The sequence below is a fragment of the Pinus tabuliformis genome, chromosome J, assembly GCF_031772625.1.
Source record: "Pinus tabuliformis cultivar Carrire ecotype Pingquan chromosome J, CPIR1, whole genome shotgun sequence".
In the NCBI taxonomy this organism is placed as follows: Eukaryota; Viridiplantae; Streptophyta; class Pinopsida; order Pinales; family Pinaceae; genus Pinus; species Pinus tabuliformis.
The window spans coordinates 1,643,895,579-1,643,915,701 of NC_142295.1; the positions used below are offsets into that span (position 1 = coordinate 1,643,895,579).

General features: G+C 41.4%; 1 protein-coding gene across 2 annotated transcripts in view; it reads left to right on the forward strand.

Annotated features, from left to right (window-relative positions):
* LOC149233834 (GDSL esterase/lipase WDL1-like) overlaps positions 1-20,123 on the forward strand; it is a 373,119-nt gene that overhangs the window by 22,668 nt on the left and 330,328 nt on the right. For both annotated transcript variants that reach the window (XM_089379865.1, XM_089379864.1), the window contains exon 2: positions 5,837-5,914. In XM_089379865.1, coding sequence (XP_089235991.1) covers positions 5,837-5,914 — 78 coding nt within the window. The remainder of the gene's footprint in view (positions 1-5,836; positions 5,915-20,123) is intronic.

Sequence of the window (20,123 nt, forward strand, 5' to 3'; positions counted from 1 at the left end):
CTTCCAGAGGCACCATCTTCTTCATTGCCACCACGTGGAGGCCCGCCACCACGTTCTATTCGTGGTGGAAGGAGGAGAGATTAGTAGATATATTCACAATCTACTACTTTTTGTCATAGATTACTCATTAGACTTGTAGACTTGTGAATTTGAATTTTGAACCTTTTTGGCTTGGCGGTGACCAAGTGACATATTTTGTAAACATTATTATTTGAATTTTGGACATGACAAATGTTGACAGTTGCTCACTTGCTAGATAAATCATAATATGCTCTATGTTTTATGTTTTATGTTTTATAATATGCTTAAATGTTTTATGTTTTATAATATGCTTAAAAATTTGATGTATGTTTGTAATAGCTAGAATATAGATGATTGTTGTACATACTAGTAACTACAATGGAATCATGGATGCCATATCTATCTTGATTTATGCAAAAATATGCATGTTTTCATGTCTTCTACAATTAATTTGGTATTTGGGATGTTTGTTTTGAGTATAAATGCAAAAAAATATAAAATATATATATATATATATAGCAGACGCTTCCGCGGACGCTTCGCTTCCTAGATTTTTGGAAAATGACGCTTCCGCTTCCGCTTCGCTCCCGCTTCGTGCAACATTGCTTTGACTTATCTAGATAAGAGCATAGATCATCTCTAAGAAGATGATACATGAGATCAGTTGAAGACATGCTGCTTCAACTAATTCTCCAAGGTGACTCCTTCACCTATCGTTGTGCTGCATTTCGTCATCATGCTGCACCTCACCGTGCTGCACCATGCTGCACCCTTCATCACTATGCTGCATCTCATCACGCTTCATTAATCATGATTGTACCCATCACTGTACTGCATTATGTGCCATTGTTGCACCATGTTGCCATACTGACCTATGTGTTGGCTGCACCTTGCTTACTTGTCCCTTGCTTGCTTGTTGTCCCTAGCATACTTGTTGTCCTTAGCATGCTTGTTGTTGCATGCTAGTTGACCCTTGCATGGTTGGTGTATTTGTTGCTAAGTACCATACAACTGTGCCAATGTTAGTTAGTTGTCCCTTGCATGCTGCTCTCCTTCGGAGACAGATGCTCCAGTTGTTTCGGCAGTTCCCGACAGTTCTGGCAGTTCCCACTGTTCCCGGCAGTTCCGACTATTCCAGCTGTTCTCGATAGTTCCGGTAGTCCTGACAGTTCCGGCTTTTCCGGCAGTTCCGAATTTTCTAGCAGCTCCGGCAGTTCCAGCTTTTCCAGCTTTTCCGGCTTTTCCGGCAGTTCTGGTTTTTCCGGCTTTTCCGACAGTTTCGGCTTTTCCAGCTTTTTTGGCAGTTCCGTCTTTTCCAGTAGTTCCGACTTTACCAGTAGTTCCGGTAGTTTTGGCTTTTCCGGCTTTTCTGGCAGTTCCGTCTTTTCCGGAAGTTTCGGCTTTTCTGACAGTTCCGACAGTTCCGGCTTTTCCGGCAGTTCCGGCTTTCTGCCCTCTGGATGAGGGCAACGTTATTCCTTAGGATCTCTCCTCCTACTAAAACCCAAAGACAAGTAGAGAGAGGAAGAGATCCCAAGTGTGTTGAAATGACTTGAAGGCCACCTCTATTTAGTATTTATACTAAAACGTTGAGCACATGTGGGGTTTATTTGGTTGCTCGCCGACCTTGACGAATTGTCTTATAAGGCAAATAAATTCATAACTCCATGAATACTTATCGGAATTGGATGATCTTTAGATCAATCCTACACCTCTCGATGAGAGGGATCCAAGAAAAATATCAGTTGCCATAAATAAGATGACCCACATGGAGTTTGGCCCTAGTGGCCAATTTTAACACCATTTTTCCTCAGGGGTAACATGCTTAACAACTTTAGTAGGAACTCTATTTAAAATAAAATTAGCACAACAGATGGCTTCAACCCAAACTTTCTTATGCAGTCCTTTAGAATAAAGCATACATCTAGCCATTTGAACTAAAGTTCTGTTTTTCCTTTAGATAAATATGCATCAAATGCTGTCTTAACAAAATCCCCCCCATTATCAGATCGCAAGGTTTTAATACTCTTACCAGATGCATTTTCAACCATGGATTTAAATTCTTGAAATTTTACAAATGTTTCACTTTTATTTTTCAAAAAATAAACCCAAGATTTTCTACTAAAGTCATCAATAAAGGTAAGAAAATAAACTGCATGAGATATTGAAGGAACTTCAAGAGGACCACAGATATCACTATGAATTAATTGCAAAGGTGCTTTAGCACGCTAGGCTTTACCTTTATCAAACATTTCTCTATGATGTTTACCAAGAACACATCCTTCACAAACACCAGTAGTAGAAGAAATATTAGGCAAACCATGAACCATTTTAGTTAGCATTTGCATTTTACCATAATTCAAGTGACCCAATCTTTCATGCCATAATTGACTTAGTTCATCAGCATGAGAAACATAGGAATAAAAGGGTTGTCTCTTAGTTGAATTAAAACCAACAAATTTATATAAACCAGTTATATGATCAACAAGACTAGAAGAGACTACTTTGTAATTTCGGTTGATATCTTTAAGAACATATTTATCAGGCCAAGCTTCAAATTTAAAACCTTTCTGACATGCACGATAAATAGAAAGTAAGTTGATGGGCATGTTTTGAACATGAAAAACATCTTCCAATTGACCATTAGCAACATTAATATTACCAGAACCAATTACGGAAAGTTGTTTACCATCACCAATAGAAATTTTATGAGATGAGTGCTTATTAGTGTCACAAGATTTAAATAAAGAAACATTACCAGTCATATGTTTAGAAGCTCCAGAATCCATTATCCATTCCACATTAGAAGAAGAATTACAAGACGAAACAACAAATGCACATAAAACTACTTGAGATTCATTAGAATTTTTCTTGTTAGCTTTAGCCATTAAATGTTTCACTTTAAAGCAATTCTTTTCAGGATGGTTAGTTTTACCACAATGCTTACAAAGATCATACACTTTCTTCCTCTTACTAGTTTCATGATGTGCATGAAAAGCAAGACCATTATTATTAGTATGATTAGAAGTGTGTGAATAAGAACCTTTAGCATTATTAAAACTTTTCTTAGGATTCTTATTATGTGCCATAAGAGCTTTATTAGGTGAGACTTGTCCTAAATCAATCAACCTTTCTTGCTCATTTATCAACCCTTTACAAAAATCATCAAAAGTAGGTTTCGTGGTACTTTGAGACAATTCAAGAGCCCTATTCCTAGTTTGGATGAACATGTCAAAACAAGATGGCAATTTTTGTTCTACAAGAATGATAAGAGCAATGTTTGTCTTCTTGTAATCTTTACCACAATTATTTAACTTTTCATTTAAGGTTTTCAATTCAGCAAGATATAATTCTACTCTATCAAAATTAGTAGGATCTAGCTCATGAATCTTCTTTTCAAGGTAATAAGTAGAAACATCATCAAATTTATCAAATAAAGAAGCAAGAAGTATCCGTACCTCAACCAGGCTGTCTTCTGCCTTAATACTTACCTGAAGGCTATCTAAAACCGTTTAACCAATGAGCCCTCTTGCTTGATCACACTTTTATTCCCATTTAATCAAGGCTTGAGCATCTGTAGGTTTCTTGTGTTCACCATTAACCAACCTCCATAGATTCTTACTCTTGAGAACATCAATCATTTTCCTTTTCCATGCAAGATAGTTAGAACCGACAAGTTCAGGAACATAAGCTACTTCTGAAGTCAAAATGATCGAATATTTGACAAGAAATATAAACCCAAATGCAAGAAATGACAAGAGAAAAAGTGGATAGAAAACTGTAAATTTCTACAGTTCGTTCTGCCGTCACCAGAAAACCTGAAAAAACTGTCAATCTTAAATCAACGATAATTTTGCTTTCGGTACTCCATTTGAGCTGATTTTTTTTTTGAAATTGGGTAGCTCAGCGAGAGGAACCCAAATATCTACTCTGTTCTGGGAAATTATACATAGAAGGTAACAAATCTGACAAAAAACGTCGGGTGTCAAAACAAAAAACACTCAATAATGCTCCAAATGCTCATTATAACTAGTTTTTGGAAATGGTGCAACCACTTTGCATCCACTTATGTGGCTGAAATTCTGATTTGAACCCTCAGTCTGCCAATCTTTTGCCTTGCAAAAAAATGACCAAAAAAATGGACGAAAATCACAGATCTTACAACCGAAAGATAGATCTCCTTGAGGAGAATCCAAAAACCATATAGATCTTACAGAAAAACAATCAAGAGCCCCTTGAAAAAAAAATTCTGCAAAAAACTACATAACAAAGTTAGGGTTATGAGAAAAAAACTCAAATATGTAGAATCATGCCCAGATCTGAAGAGAAGCCTAATGGCGACCAGATAGAAAGCAAATCTACAAAAAATAATGAGTGCCCAGATAACAAAAAATGAAGATACACGTTGATGGTTAAATTCAAAGAAGATGCTAGATCATAGTAGCCATGGCTTTGATACCATGTTAGAATATTAGATCTACTAAACTAGCTATCTATCTAAGAAACCAACAATATATCAACATATAAATAAGAATAGAAAGAGAACAAGGAAACAGAATACAATAGATATACGTGGTTCACCCAATTGGGCTACATCCACAGGAAGGTTGTCCAACCTTTTATTATCTCCAGAAATCTCCTAAAATCTTACAAAGAGGGCAACTACAAATAACCCGATACAAATAGCAGTATGCTGTGAGCATAGGATAAGATGTGATGGTATCACAAAATAGTATCTGCCTTAAGAGGCTCCTTTGACCCCTATTATATACCCAGAGATGTGGAGGAATTACTCTCACATATTAAATGTGGGATAATATAATTCTCCAAAATAACACCTATTTATATAATAAATGGATACAAGAGTATACTATGCCATAATAAATATGGGATATAATGTAATACTCTTTTACATAAGATTGTGGACAAGTTCCAACATAATACAAAGACATTATTACCTTCCAAGGAATATAATATATTCCAACAAGAAGGCTCATGTTCAAACATACGATCATGACATATGAGCGAGGGCACATAATGACTGGCTTAGGCGGCGAAGAATAGTAACACACCAAGCTATTAGGTGGCTGCTGGTTGAAGACAGATCCAAGAGAAAATTTCTTTTATAGGGGTCACCCATTGGTGGTGGGTAATAGGCTTATAATGGTGATGAAAAACGTTGCAAAAGTTTGTATGTACCCCTGCTAACATGAGGGGTAACAGGTCCCAAAGTGAGTCCTTCACAAGACAAGGTCCAACAAAGGTATCGAATCCTCCAACACTACCTCTTAAGCATGTGCTTGTTAGTGTCTACCACACTCCAATGAATACTCCTCAAGCTAAGCATCCTCAAGTGAAACACAAGTCTCCCCGTAAGCAATTGAGTGGTTTGATACTACCTAGGGCTCATCACCCTTCTGTAACTATTAGATGCTCGTGATTAGTTAGCATGATATTGCCTCCAGTTGTTATATATGAGCAACCTCTTTAATATGAAGAAGTACTATTCACTGAATTGAGATATAGCAAGTGCTAAACATGATACCACCGTTTTGGTAATCACCATGTATATGTGTAAAGTGTTATGCTACATAAAAAAGTTATGCTTTTTTTCATACTCATAAAATTGCTTTACATGTTTTCTTAAATTTAGGTCACTTTAAGACACATGCACATTAAACTCTTTTTTAATGCCAATACTGTAAATTCTTATGGAGAAAGATTTCTAGTCGAGAAGAGGCCTTCTGGATTCTTGCGTTGAAGTATGTCATACAACGCATTTGGTAATCTAATGACAAGTTATTGTTATTTGCAGGCTGATGTTTTGGTTAGGGGATACACTGGATGGAATACTCGTCGAGCTGTTGCTGTATTGGAAAAGTTTTTCCCAAAGGTATTGCCATTGATTTGTATGTGATATTATATGGTTTTTCATATTTGACATATCTTGATTAATCCTTGAGTATTCTTTTGCTATATTCCTTTTGATCGTGCTGTGCATCAATAGACTTTGTTTGGTGAACTAAAATGTTTTTCTTAATAAGACGATTAGAGGGCTCAAACTAGCTTATTGACCATTTCTATTTGATTCTTTGTTAGAAATTCGCTAATATAAATGTGATCAAATTAATAGAGAAACTATTATAATGTCTTATAGCCCTTGAAGCTACTTCAATGGCATTTGATTCCTCTACAGAACAACGAAAAAGTTTGTTTTGATTCTTTGCTTTTATTTTATATCTAATATTTGTACTTTGTTTATTAAGAAGTTAATGTTTATTTTCTTTTTCTTGTCACTATATTTTCGTTGCATGATTCTTTATCCAATATTCCTCTTTGACATTATATGAATTGTTTTGATTATAAGTTATATTGAAATCTCCTTGTCATTGTACAATATCATTTAAAGACATTTTGTTGAAATGTAATTGAAATTGAAAATTGTAATAGGTCAAGAGGACTAGTAGTTGCAACTAGCAAGCATAGCCAAGCAAAAGAAATTGGTGCAAAAATAACACTAACAAAAAACAAAATGAATTGAATACCAAGTACAAGAGCAACATGAAATGAAATGATTAATGTAAGCATACAAGTAGGTTATCCCAAAAAGGAAAACCATAGAAAGTGATGGAGAGCTAGTGATGAAACATTCCTTGAATTAAGATGGCATTGTTGTAGGAAGGATGAGTTAGCTTATGTGTCCTCTAAATCAATAGTATAGGTATCAACACTAAGTGCCTACCAAATTGTGTACTTTGGACTTTGGATAGTGGCCTGGATTAATATTAGCATGCATGCAACTAGAGAGTGGTGATCGGTCTTTTAATTGGATCCCTGAAGCGAGGTGGTAGGAAACCTTCCATGTTGTTCAAGGTGAAGGAAATGATCACATGGGTTCATAGTCCTCTCCTTGAGTGGGCTCTGTTAGATCTCAAAGATTCCCTAGAGGAAAAGTCTAACCTCATTCTAACGGGAATGCCTAAGGCAACTACTCATTAAGTCACCAACCATCACTTAGATGACACACTCCTCACTTCCAGCTTGGAAAACCAAGCCAAAGGGGAAATCCTTTGGGCTTATCCTAGGTTTCATTGTTGTGGTTGGTAACATAGGGAAACGAGAACTAAGGAAGGTTAATTCGCAACCAAAGGATTATTTCTAGATACTAACTTGTTGCTTGCAATGCTATCCCAAATAATCCCTGGTACTTCTCAAAGTAGCGGGGTTTAATGAGGTCTCCAAACTAGCTACACAGTAAGCACCTTAGGAACACACCCAATGTATTCCTCTGCTTTCGGCTAACTCCTATGAAACACCAAGGGCGGTATCCCAAACGAAACACACAGCCAATATACAAATAGATTAGAGCCTAAATACACCAAGTTGGAAGGGTTAGGAGTTAATTTGACAACAACTTATGATATGGAAGATGATACGACAATAGACAATTAATGCATACCAACAAAGAAAATATTTGATGGATCAATGAAATAAGCTTGAAAATGACCACCAATTGAGTATTGAGACTTTTTACCACGATAGGGAATGATTTGGATACGTTTTACCTGATTTATTTGACTCTAGGAAGGAGATAATCTTTCTGTTCAAACTTGCAATTTCTGCAATTTCTGAAGATTGCAGAAAGTCAACAAGCAAAAGGCCAATTCAGGGGCCCATAACTAGCTCTTGGTGGACCTGAAACTCAAGAAACTTGGTTGGAAGTGTTAGTACAATGAAAGTATTTTCTAATGAACACAAAACACCAAATTTCTATGAGTAGTTGAAAAGGATATTCAATCTGCAAGTAAACTACTTAGAAAATGATCCTCAACTGTGAGGCCTGAAAATTGACTTTAGTCTAAATGAGTGATCAGATCCACAAAATGATTTGGATAGGTAATATATGATTTAGATAATGAATATTCAAAGAAGACACCTTTAAATCAATTATAAAAGGATACGAGAGGATTTGGCTTGAATATCATGTATTCCAAGGTTAGGGTTTGCCTCTAATTGTCTTCAATTGTTGTAAATAGTTTCCAGAACCTATAATAAGCCTTAAACACACGGAAATAAATGATGTTAGAACAACAATATGAGGCAAAACAAAGGGGGGTCATACAGCCTTAGGGCTTCTAGGGCCTCCAAAAATGCAAATTTATGGTGGTTTATCCAATGAAAATAATTAATTGATGCAAAGTAAACCATGCCTAGTGAAGAAATTTACTATTGAAATATGTTTTTGTATTACTATTTTCTTATATGACTTTTTTTGGATTTTTGGAATATATATATTTTTGAGGGCTTTTATATTTTAATTCTAAATATAAATTTACAAAAATTACAATAAATTTTGGAAAAGAGTTTTGATTATAAATTGTTGGAGTAAGAGTATGATTCCTTTTCCACAAGAGTCAAGGACAAAGAATTGTATCCCCTCTTAGATTTGGTATCACAGTGCTTGAAGTTTTGATAATAGGGGGAACACTAAGGATACAACCCTAGAATAAAAAACAAGACAAGAAATGGAGCCGAAATACTACAAGGAAGGCTTCATATGGAATGAATCCTCCAACCAAGAAAATCAACAATTATACAAGATAAGATTACTTGACCTCAAGGGAAAAGCTAAACAAATCCCAAAAGAGAACAATAGTATCTGTCAGCTTTCTATTATCCAACAACTAATTTGAACAATGTTTTGAGATGCAAGAACTAGAAACTAAACTGTGAAATTCATTGATCAAATATATTGAGTATTCTAACGAATTTGCAACAGAAAATAAATTCATAAAGACACAAACATACAATTAACAAAACATCAAAAATACCCAGGAAACCCCAACTGGGGAAAACCTGCTAATTTGTGTCTTTATTGATCTGCTTAGAAAAATTTCAGTGAATCAATTACAAAGCACTAGGAAAAATCCCCTTAGAATTCTCTGTTCCTCAAAACAACACCCTGCACACTCTAGTGCAACTCGGCCTCTCTCTTGCGTAGCTGTACGAACTGTACTTACTACTGGCTGATCCTGCTTCCTTGCGCAAGTTTGCTCGACCTCTCTAAATGATGTGATATGGAATGAAAATTTTGAGGTTAACACACACAAATTCAGCTGTATGGTCAAACACGCAGCGCCCTAGGGCGCTGCGCACTTTTTTGGGACACTTTTCGGAGAAATGGAGACCACCACTGGATTCATAATGACACATACATCTAGGAAAACCATGTTTCCAGCCCTGGTTTGAAAAACTGGCAGGTGAAAAGGGCAAAAAACTAGCAAAACATCATGTTTCTGCCCTCTTTTTCAGCTTGGCACTGCGCACTTGACCAGTCTTGGGAGAATGAAGTTTTGGAGGGCCAAATCAGGTCCATTTTGAAAACTAAAGGCAGATTTGGAAACTAGACTGGATAGGCTTTCCAATGAGCTATCTTGGGCTCAATTTGGACTCCAAGAAGGCAGCCAAAAGCTGGTCTGAAGATGGTGCTGCGCACTTGACACTGTGAGGGCGCACTTGACAGTTTGCCTGATTTTTCACTGTTCTTCTCCAGATTTGATTTTCACCTATGGGAATCAACTTTTTACTGATGTAATTGATATGGTAAATGTAATTATGGTCTTTTACTATTACCTAGGGGTAAATACATTAGGTTAATGGACTTCATCAAGTCAAATGAATCAGTTTCAATGTAATTAGGGATGAGTCACTTTGACCACCTTACACTCTAGCTATCAGTGTAGATTTTGGTGGAACTGCTCCTCCTCTCATGGATTCGACCCCTGAGGTTCGGAGGAGTTTGTTTTGATGTCTATATCTTCCCTTTCTTCACTCCTTTCAGAGGTTGGGCTCAGTTGGATGTTGTGCTAGTGATCAAAGACACTATTGTATCAGATTTTGGCCAGTATTAATAGATGAGTTGCAGCTATTTCTTTGGGATACATGTGGTATGAATGTTTAGCATTGTTTCTTCTTTGTGATCATCTGTATGAATGTTTTGTATGCTCATAAACCATTTCATGTCTATTATATGGTAATTTTCAAGTTGATAGGCAGAATACATGTTTGTTCATGCTCTGTTTTGGAAATTTATCATAATTTGTCCATTTTCTTCAGTTTAGGAAGAATACATCTCCTATGCTCTTCCTAACTCCTCATCAGTCTTAAACCATCTCATCAAACCACCTTTGAAGTGCTAAGCCTCCTACCTACCTTGCCCCTTTGAATGTCTGCAATCATATCTCATTTGCCCTGACCTAGCTTCTTTGACCTAATACCCTCATCCAACAATAACCCCACCAAATCAAATCAAACAACCCTCTGCACTTTATACCTAGCCTAAAACCCTAATCCATCCAGCCCTCTTGGCTGTGATCCTTTGGAGAGAGCCCTCTCCAGCTTGGTAAGGCTAGCTACCAAGTCAAAAGGTTGGTCTATGGTTGGATTCTTCCTCAGCCCTGGAGATTCGGAGGAGTGATAACAATATGGAAGACCGGAGTCTTAGCTATTCTGGAAGAATATGATCTTGAGGCCTACGTCAAAAGTGTTGTAGCTGTTCTTGCTGACAATGATCAAAAGAAGAAGTACAAGGCCAAGCAGGGGAATGCAAAGAGGCTCATTCTCGATGGAGTTTGAGATCATGTGGTTTCACACTTGTAGGGCAAGGATATCGCCCGAGAGATGTGGGAAGCCTTGTCTTCTCTGTATGAAGGCTCTTCCAAAGAATGAAAGATGTATTTGGAGCAAAAGTTGCAACGGACTTTGATGTAGAAAGGAGAAGGGTGAATCTCTATCTTCAACGTCTTCAGGACACTAGAGACCAACTTGCTGCAGTGGGGTCCACTCCTTAGCCAACCGCGATGGTGAGGATAGCCCTGAATGGAGTCTCGGATGAATGGCAAGTTTTCGTCCAAAGCATATTGGGCAAAGAAAAACTACCTTCGTGGAAGGAGATGTGGGCGACTCTTCAACAGGAGGAGTTAAGGAGGGACCTAGTGAAGGTCAACCTCAGTGGTAGTAATGGGAGTGACACAAAGATGAAGGAGGAGGAGGAGAACGCAACTCTACCACCAAAGGGATAGCAGAAGCCAAAGTGAAAGGAGGACATTTCGAAGGTGAAGTGTTTCAGTTGTGGCGAGATGCGTCACTATACATCCCAATGTCCTTTGAAGAAAAAGGATAAGGATAAGAAACATGATCCTAAGGCTGCTTTGTAATATTCCTAACCTAGAATATTCCTCAAACCCCAACAAAACTCCAACCAAATATGTGCAAATGATATAATAACCCAGAAGTGATAAAATAACAATGGAACAACATATAATAATGTAAATTGGAAATATAAGCAGATTCACAACAAATGTAGCGAGAAATGCTAAGCCATTTTATTATATTGAGCAATAAAATGAGTACAAGAGGTGATTAGACAGATGGCACCTCGACTTGCACAAGGCAAGTGAAGAAATACACTCAGAATGACAATAATGGCCTCTCTGCGTGGAAGCTGCTGCTGGAAAACAAATGATGATTTGGGGCTGCTCCCCTCCTTGGAAAAAGCGGAAACTCTGGATTCGGTCTCTACTCAAGAAACCCAGGAAAACCCAGAAAGCTCTCCTGGAATGGCTGACCCCCGAAAAACACCCCCTTGGGGTTCTGCGCAGTTCCTCAATGCCCTGCGCTGCCACTGAAGGAAACCCCCCTAAACTCTGCCTGAAATACTGCCTGAAACCCTGCCAAAATCCTCCAATGAGACGAGCTAGACCTCTACCCAATCTCTCTGTAAAAATCCACTTGCAAGACCCCAATCCAGCACAACAACCAAACAGAACTGTGTCCCTCTCCCAGTGCTGCGCAGTCCTCCAAAATGCTGCTAACACTGCTGCAGGAATGCTGATGAAACTTCTGCTGAAACACCAAAGGAAATACCTTGCTCGAGTAGGCACTCGAAGTCCCCCGGGGCTAAGGGTGAGATCTCCGAACGGAGACACTTAATGCACTAAATAGTGCTGCAGACCAGCTAAACAGCCAGCGTGCTCAGAATTCGAAATGACTAGCTCAAAATGCACATAACTAAATGATCAAAATGAGGGGGCTCCTCTCTCTTTTATAGCTTCTGCCTCTCTCAATCCCAATGCTCACCTTCTCCTGCGTGATTCCCCTTTTGCCACGTGTTCCTCCCCTCCTGCACAGTCCCTCCATGTGTCTGCGTGGGCTCCATTTTTGTGTCCCCCTTTTGGCCCCCTTGGCTCTCCCTTTAAGTCACAACATTGTGCTACTAGGAAGTGACTTTTATTCTAAAAGTGAGTTATGTCCCCCTTTCTCACTTTTTTTTATTTACAAAATAACTATAGAAGGCAAAATTTGGCAAAATCGAATATTCCAATTAGCTGGGGCTAATTAGGAACATTATAGTCTCCGGCGACAAAATGTTGCTTGTCCTAGCAACTGAAGTGATGGATGCTGTAAGATCTTCTCATTCTCCCAAGTGGCATCCTCATCCGACAAATTCTTCCACCTCACCAAGAATTCCTGGACCGTCCTGCACTGTAGCTGCCTCTCCCTGGTATCAATGATAGCCTCTAGCTGCAATACCAAATGCCCCTCATCATCCATAGGTGGTAGCTCATCTGTCACTATTACCTGTTGCCCCAATGCCTTTTTCAGGCATGATACATGAAAAATGTTATGAATCTTGCTGCCTTGGGGCAACTCTAACTCATATGCAACCTGTCCAATCCTGCGTATCACCCTGTATGGCTCATAAAAGCGGGGCTTGAGTTTTTCAGCCCCCTTCCGCTTCAGCGATGACTGTCGGTATGGCTGTAATCGTAGGTAGACCATGTCCCCCACCTCGAACTGCCTTTCTACCTGACCCCTGTCAGCATACAACTTCTGCTGGTTCTGCGCTGTAGCCATGTTATCCTTGAGAGCTCGGAGGATATCCTGACTCTCTTGGATCCAAATCTTGGCTCTAGGAGCCCTGTTGTCACCAAACATCACGTCAACAAAAGATAAAGGATGATACCCATATAAGGCATAGAATGGTGACATACCAATGGATATGTGATGTGAAGTATTGTAGCAATACTCCCCCAGATGCAGCCACTTCAGCCATGCTCGCTGCTGCCCACTGACATAGTTACGCAAGTAGCCCTCCAGCCACTTGTTAACTATCTCTGTCTGCCCATCCGTCTGTGGGTGATAACTGGTACTCGGAGTCAACTCCGTCCCCACCAACCGGAAAAGCTCCTGCCAAAACCCGCCCATGAAATGGCTGTCCCTGTCACTGACGATGGTCTTAGGAAGACCATGTAGCCTGAAGATCTCCCTGAAGAACAGCTCGGCCACCTGTGCTGCTGTGTAGTGTGCGGATATGGCAAAGAAATGCGCGTACTTTGTCAGTCGGTCAACGACGACAAAGATACAATCCTTGCCCTGTACCGTGGGCAATCCTGTGATGAAGTCCATCGAAATGCTCTCCCATTTCCCCTCTGGAATGGGTAGCGGCTGCAATAAACCCGCAGGATGGCTCATCTCTCCCTTGTTTCGTTGGCAAACATCGCACTCCTTGATATGCGGAGTACGTCCTCCTTGGGGCCCTTCCAGGAGAACGTCTCTCTAATGGCCCTGTAGGTTTTGGTAAACCCCTGATGGCCTGCCAATGGTGAATCATATGATGCCTGGAGTATCTTCTTCTTGAGCTGAGACCCCTCGGTTAAGAAGATCCGATCCCTGTAATAGATGATCTCATCGATCACGCTGAACCTGTCATCTGCCACTTGCCCATCCAGAATCTCACATGCAAACCTGTCTTTGGAGTACTCTACTAAGAGTCGAGCCCTCCAGTTTGTATCCAAGCTCATAAGAGACAATGTGGTTGGTCTACGTGAAAGGGCATCTGCTACCATGTTGTTCTTACCCTTGACATACTCAATGTCAAAGTCATATGCTTGGATCTCACTGATCCACTTCTGCTGCCTCTCCTGCAACTGCTTCTACTCCAAAAAGAACTTGAGGCTGTTGTGATCAGTCCTCACCCTGAACCTGTTCCCCACCAAATACTGCTGGTACTTAGCCAAGGCATGCATGATGGCCAGCATCTCCTTGTCATATATAGAATACAACCTCTCGTGCGGAAGGAGCTTCCGGCTCTCAAAGGCTATAGGGTGACCTCCCTGCATCAATACTGCGCCGATCCCCTCTCCCGACGCATCACACTCCAAAACAAATGGCTGCGTAAAATCTGGCAATGCAAGCACTGGGCAGCTGCTCATAACCTCCTTAAGCTTGTCAAAGGCTCGCTGCACTGTATCCGACCAACTGAATGCCCCCTTTTTCGTCAAATCTGTCAGGGGTGCAGCAAACTGTGAGAAACCTTTGACGAACTTCCGGTAGTAAGTACAAATGCCAATGAATCCTCGAAGTTCCGTCACGTTTCTCGGCTCCGGCCAATCTTTGATGGCCCTAATCTTCTCCTCGTGGACCCTCACTCCGTCCACTCCAATGATGTGTCCCAAGTATAAGATCTCTGTCAACCCGAACTCACATTTGGAGAGCTTGGCATAGAACTGCTGCTCCTCCAAGATGCGTAATAATATCTCAATATGCTAGAGATGCTCCTCCCATGTCTTGCTGTAAATGAGTATATCATCAAAGAACACCAACACAAATTTCCTCAGGTGACTACGAAAGATGTGATTCATGCAAGACTGGAATGTAGTTGGGGCGTTGGTTAGCCCGAAGGGCATCACCAAAAACTCAAAGTGCCCATAGTGACATCTGAAGGCGGTCTTGGGAATGTCCTGCTCCCTCATGCGAATCTGATGGTACCCTGATCTCAAATCAATCTTTGAGAAGAACCGTGCTCCTCTCAACTCATCCATCAACTCATAGATCCTGGGTATGGGGTACCTGTTCTTCAATGTCCTCTTGTTCAGGGCCCTGTAGTCAATGCACATCCTCAATGTACCGTCCTTCTTCTTCACCAACACCACAGAAGAAGCAAAAGGACTCGTGCTTGGTCGGATGTGCCCAAGAGCCAGCAACTCTTGAATGGCCTGCTCCATCTCGTCCCGATAGGCCTTGGGATGCCTATAGGGGGTAGTAATCACTGCCTATCTGCCCTGCTCAAGCTCAATAGTGTGCTCAAACCCCCAGTCTGGTGGTTGCCCCGGCGGAATCTCCCTAATGTTGAAATTTGATATTGGAGGATAGGTGGTTCCCTTAGGCTTTGATCTTTGGCCTAGGGAAAAGTGTCCAAAAGAATTTAATTTTTCTCCTAAAGTAACTTTATAATTTTTATAAAGTTAAATCTAATTTAAAAGTGACTTTAAGTGATAAAGTTACTAAGTCTAATTTTAAAGTGATTTTTATAAAGTCAATGAAAAATTAGAAAGGAAAAGTGACTTTGGAAATAAATGACTAAGTGGGTCTTTATTAAAGTGGGGTGAATTAAAAAATAAAAAGTGAGATTTAAATGAACATTTAATCTCAGCCTTAGATCTCAATCTATTTCAGCGATTGGATTTAGGGATCACCCAAAAGTCACTTGGATCACCCAAAAGTCACTTGGGGTTAGATTAAAGGAGGAAAAGGAGGAAAAGGTCATTCATTCTTTCATGAGCAGATTAGAAGAAGGAGAGCAAGAGAGCAAGAGAGATTTCTGAGCAGGGAGGAGAAGGAGACAGCAGTTTGGCACACATTCCAAGGCAGCAGTTGAGCAGATTTGTATAGCTGATTCAACACACAGTGAAAGGCAGATTTTGGCACGATTTTCGAGGAGTGGTTTGCACAAAAATCGAGGAGCAGTTTGCTGATTTTTTTGCACGCAAAACGAGGGCCGTACAACGCATTTATTGCAGTCCATACAGCGCATTTAATGCTGGTCGTACAACAGCATCTAATGCTGAAAGTGGGCACGAAAATCGAGGAGGCCGTATAGCATTTATTGCTGTCCTGTTTGCTGTAATTTCTAGTTTGCTGTGAAGCATGGGAAAAGAGATAAGTTGTAAATTTGCTTGTTGATTTTTTTGCTAAATATTTCTCACTGTAAAAAGGCAATTTTCAGAAATAAAGAAGAGCTCTCGAACTGGTTTTCCCCAAGAGTTGTAGGGGGTTTTTCCAGGGTCACATTGACCAAAAATCTCAGTGTTTAAATGTGTTTTAATGGTTGTTTATTACTGCTGATTTTTATTTCTGCAATTTCCAGCATTCTGTAAAATTTCCAGAATTTGTGTTTTCAGCAATATTTATTTTTTCAGCTTGTTAAATGTATGGTTATGGGAAAGGGCATTTAACTACATGGGAGAAATAAGGTGAAACTGAAAACCGGGGTGGGAAATGAGAAATTTCTACATGGTATCGGAGCTTGAGTATTGAAGGGCAATTTGGGACAGCAAAAGGAAAAATTACAGCTGCTGATTTTTCACTCAGAAAATTCCAGCAAGCTGATTTTTCATAAATAGCAGTTTTATCTTTACTACAACAGTGCTATTTTTCAGTTTTAGGACAGCAGGATGTCATTGGGATTGAGGGTGGAGGATAGGCTGGATGGGCATACAAATTACAACGTTTGGAAGGAGAGAATGCAGAGTATCTTTGAGGAGGTAGAAGTCTGGGATATCATGGTGCATACCACACAGAACCCTGTTGTTGTGCCTACTGATGCTACTCAGTTGGCTGAGTATAATAAGAAGAACAATAAGGGTAAGAGGCTGATTTTAGACGGAATCAAAGACCATTGCATTCCTCATGTGAGAGGAAAGAGCAATGCCCATGAGATGTGGACAGCGTTGTCCAATCTCTACCAGAGTACCAATGAGAACCGGAAGATGGTCCTGAAGGAGAAGCTGAAGAACATTAAGATGGGTAATGATAGTGCAGCTGGATATCTCACAAAGATTACTAATGTGAGAGATGAGTTGGCAGCGATTGGAGAGGCCATTCCACCCACTGAGTTGGTGCGGATTGCAGTGAATGGCCTCCCCCATTCATGGTTGAACTTTGCTGATGGGGTTTGTGCACGTGAGACCCTTCCCACATGGGAGAGGTTTTGAGATGATTGCATTCAGACAGAGATCAGGAAAGGTCAGCTTGGGGCAGCCAAGCCAGTTGAGCAGGATGAGGATGTAGCACTGGTGGCAGGAGGCAAGAAAGGCAAAGGTAAGAAGTAGGCTTCCACAAGCAGTGGTGGGGGCGAAGGCAAAGGTAAAGGTAAACAGGGGAACACACAGAAGGACTATTCCAAGGTGAAGTGTTGGAATTGTCAAAAGATGGGATGCAGTTGTGTGTCCGGAGAAGAAGAAGAAGAAGGGGAAGAACCAGGACGTGGCAGCTTCAGCAGAGATTGAGGACTTTGCAGGTCGTTTTGACCGGGAGTTTGCGTTCACTACGTGTGAGTCCTCTAGTGCAGGATCACCTGCCACACAGGTTCAGAGGGAGCATGCTTTTCCCTCGATTAGCGGAGCATCTTCAGGTATCTGGTATGTGGACAGTGCGGCTTCACGTCATATGACAGGAGTCCGTGAGTACTTCTCAGAGCTTTCAGAGAGTGGCACTGATATTGAGGTAGTACTCGGTGATGACAGAGTTGTTAGAGCAGTCGGGGTGGGGACACTGAGATTTCAAAGGGAGTCCAAACCTCCCTTGAAAGTGTCAGATGTTCTTTATGGGCTAGGGATGAGGAAGAACCTCATATCCGTCTCAGCTTTCAAGGACAGAGGATATGAGGTACTGTTCAGGGGAGGACAGGTGTTGATGTATCCCAGGGGCACTCCAGCTGATTCAGCTAGAGTAATAGGTGTACGCCATGCAAAGGTGTACAAGTTTGCATTCCAGCCCCTTTTGGCATTGAGCAGTAGTACCAACAGCAGAGCTAGCAGTTCTGAGCTGTGTGAGATTTGGCACCGCAGAATGGGACATATGTATCATGGAACCTTGAGGACATTGCGGGAGATCACTACAGGTGTGCCAGATTTCAGTACCGATCACTTTGATACTTGCAGAGGTTGTGCGATGGGCAAGTTTGCCAAATCCCTTTTTCCCAGTAGTGACAGTAGAGCGACTGGGATACTTGATTTGATTCATTCCGATGTGAGCGGTCGGATGTCTCATGTTTCCTTGAGTGGATATGAGTACTATGTTTTATTCGTTGATGATCACTCCAGGAGGACCTGGATTTATTTTTTGAAGACCAAGAGTGAGGTCTTCAAGCGGTTTCAGGAGTTCAGAGCTCTTGTGGAGACACAGACAGGTCGAAAGATCAAGTCCTTGAGGTCGGACAATGGAGGAGAGTACACCCTTGGAGAGTTTGTTGACTATTGTGCGGAGGCAGGCATTAGGAGGGAGTTCACTGTTCCTTACAACCCCCAGTAGAACGGGGTTGCGGAGAGGAAGAACAGATCCATCATAGGGGCTGCCAAAGCCATGTTACATGATCAGGGGTTGCCATTGTTCTTGTGGGCAGAGGCTTGCAACACAGCTGTTTACTTGCAGAACAGGAGTCCGCATCGTGCCTTGGGGAACATGACTCTGGAGGAGGCTTTCTCTGGGAAGAAGCCTGATATTGGTCATCTTCATATCTTTGGATGCATTACATACTCCTATATACCCAAGGAGAAGAGGACCAAACTAGAGCCCACCGCAGAGAAGGGTATCTTTGTGGGCTACAGTGAGACCTCAAAGGCCTTTCGGATTTACATTCCTGCACAGAGCAGAGTTGTTGTCAGACGGGATGTGAAGTTCGAGGAGGACAGGGCCTTTAGGAGGTCACGAGAGTTAGAGTATCTGGATCAGCCAGACCCTCAGCAACAGTTGAGTCAGTCGCAGGGATCCAGTGGGTAGGGATAAGGAGGATCAGGAGGTACATCTATGAGGATGTCAGGTCCGTTAGTGAGCAGTGGCTCACCGAGCCAGAGGGGTGGTGCTCCGGGCAGCATGCAGAGCAGTTCACAGAGCAGTTCACTAGGGAGTCCACTGATGGACAGTTCACACGGTACCTCAGCTTCTACAGGTTCAGGTGCAGGCAGGAGGACAACAGACAGACAGTCAGGAGTTCAGACTACTGATGGTGATGAGGAGTTTCATTCTCCTATGGGAGAAGCATGCTCAGGGAAGAGAAAGCCCAAGTGGCTTCAGGACACCTTGAGAGATGCCACATCTGTTGCTGAGCCGAAGAGGTCGGTCAGAGAGAGTAGACCACCTGAGAGGTTTTGTAGCTATATGGCGATGGTTACCAGCATCCTTGACTTTGAGCCTTCTAGCTATGAGGAGGCAGCTAGCCAGCAGTCTGGAGAGAGGCCATGCAGGAGGAGTATTCTTCTATCATGAAGAATAATGTTTGGGAGGTGGTGCCGAGGCCTGAGGGCAAATCCGTGGTTACTTCCAGATGGCTTTACAAGGTAAAGCATGCTGCAGATGGCAGCATTGAGAAATTCAAAGCCAAGGTTTGTGGCTAGAGGGTTCTCCCAAGTAGAGGGAGTTGATTATGAGGACCTTCGCTCCCGTGGCTCGATATACTTCTATCCGCTCCATTATATCGATAGCAGCAAAGATGGGTTGGAAGATCCACCAGATGGATGTGAAGACTGCATTTCTCAATGGCTTCATACAGGAGGAGGTGTACATTGAGCAGCCACAGTGCTTTGAGGTGCATGGGAAGGAGTCCCATGTGTGCAGACTGAAGAAGGCCCTTCATGGCCTGAAGCAAGCTCCCAGAGCTTGGTACTCCAGGATAGATACATACTTGCAGGGGACAGTGGATTATGGTCTGGACTACAGGCAGGGAGATGGAGTGAGATTGGCAGGATACACTGATTCTGATTGGGCAGGTTGTGCTTCTGATAGGAAGAGCACTTCAGGGTGCTGTTTTGGGTTGGGTTCAGCAGTAGTGTCATGGTTCAGCCGGAAGCAGCAGTCAGTAGCATTGAGTTCAGTGGAAGCAGAGTATATGGCAGCCAGTCTAGCTAGTTGTGAGGCCATCTGGCTTCGCAAGATGTTGTTTGGCTTATTTGGTCAGCCGTTGAGACCTTCAGTGATTTACTGTGATAATCAGAGTTGCATTAAACTCACGGAGAATCCAGTATTTCATGACAGGTCAAAGCATA